Source organism: Stomoxys calcitrans, chromosome 2, assembly GCF_963082655.1.
Source record: "Stomoxys calcitrans chromosome 2, idStoCalc2.1, whole genome shotgun sequence".
Lineage (NCBI taxonomy): Eukaryota > Metazoa > Arthropoda > Insecta > Diptera > Muscidae > Stomoxys > Stomoxys calcitrans.
This window is the reverse complement of record NC_081553.1, coordinates 103,335,237-103,336,969: the sequence shown is the minus strand read 5'-3', so window position 1 is coordinate 103,336,969 and position 1,733 is coordinate 103,335,237. Positions and strand designations below refer to the sequence as shown.

At 35.3% G+C, this 1,733-nt stretch overlaps 1 protein-coding gene across 1 annotated transcript; it reads left to right on the top strand.

Annotated features, from left to right (window-relative positions):
* Nucleotides 1-532: 532 nt before the first annotated feature.
* LOC131994728 (uncharacterized) lies at nucleotides 533-1,255 on the top strand. The gene has a single exon (XM_059361569.1). The coding sequence runs from the start codon at nucleotides 533-535 to the stop codon at nucleotides 1,253-1,255; it is 723 nt and encodes a 240-aa protein (XP_059217552.1).
* The last annotated feature ends 478 nt before the right edge of the window (nucleotides 1,256-1,733 follow it).

Genomic DNA, 1,733 nt, shown 5'->3' with positions numbered 1-1,733 from the left:
TTGGCAGTGCAACATAATCTTGACATAGACCAAATGGATGTAGTAACGGCGTTCCTTCAAAGCGACTTGAGCGAAGAAATTTATATGAAAATACCGGAAGGCCTTAAAGAAAACGATGGGAAAGTTTGTAAGCTACGGAAATCGTTATATGGTCTTAAACAAGCTAGTCGAATTTGGAATAAGAAGTTAGACGAAACTTTAAAGAAAATTGGTCTTACTCAGTCTAAAACCGAACTTGCGTCTACTACAAATTAAATGAATTTGAAATAACATACGTTGCAATATATGTTGACGATATTTTGATTTTTACCAACAACAACGATTCTAAAATGAATATTAAGAAAAGACTATCAGAAAGTTTCAAAATGAAAGATATTGGTGAAGCGCACTATATTCTGGGAATGAGAATCACAAGAGATAGAGAAAACGGAAAATTGTGGATAGATCAAGAACTGTATATCAAAAATGTATTGAAAAAAATTGCAATTCTGTTTTTACGCCATTGGATGTAAATCAAAAACTAACGAATGATATGTGTTCATCAAAGGAGAGTGAAACTTGTAACGTGCCGTATCAAGAAGCTGAAGGAAGTTTGACATATGCTGCACAAGTCTGTCGTCCACATATATCATACGCAGTGGGGGTTTTGTCAAGATATAACAATAATCATGGAAAACCACACTGGGAAGCAGTTAAACGTGTAATGAGATACCTTAAAGGTACAGTGGATTATAAGCTTCAATTTTCAAAAGACAATAATGAGTATCTACAAGGATTTTCTGATGCAGATTGGGCAGGTGACCTTGATGAAAGGAAGTCTACTTCAGGATACGTTTTCATGTTTCAAAATGGGAGTATTTCCTGGAATTCAAAGAAACAGTCAACTACCGCATTATCAACAACTGAAGCGGAATATATGGCAGTATCAGCATCTGCACAAGAAGCATTATGGTTGGGATCCTTGTTCAAAGAATTGGGAAATTCTTCTTTTATCAAAATTAAATGTGACAACCAAAGTGCGATAAATTTGACCAATAATAGCACATACCATGCACGATCAAAACATATTGATATAAGACACCATTTCGTGCGGGAATTAGTCGAAGATAAAAAAATAGCTATCGAATACATAAACACTAATGATATGGTCGCCGATGTCCTTACGAAACCTTTATCAAGAATAAGACGCTTACATTACTGTGAGCTGATGGGATTAGGAGTTCAATCTAGTGGGGGTGTTGAAGAAAGAGAATGAACAACCTAATATACTACTTTGTATTGAGTAATTAAAACAGAACATAGTTTGTTTGCTTTTGTAAATTTGTCATATTGTATAAATAGAAAAAATAAATTTTTTATTCGTTGTAAAACTCTTAACATAATAACAATACTTGGCACAGTTATTGAAAGTGATACCAAAACACCATTCGCAAAATTTCAGTAAAATCGCATGAGAATTGCGCCCTCTAGAGGCTCAAGAAGTCAAGACCCAAGATCGGTTTACACGATAGATATATCAGGTTATAAACCGATTTGAATCATACCTAGCACAGTTGTTGAAAGTGATACCAAAACACCATGTGCAAAATTTCAGTCAAATCGCACGAGAATTGCGCCCTCTAGAGGCGGTTTTGATCTAGAGATCAGAACATGGACCGATTCTGCCCATTTACAATCCCAACCGACCTACACTAATAAAAAGTATTTGGGCACATTTCAAGCGGCTAGCTTTA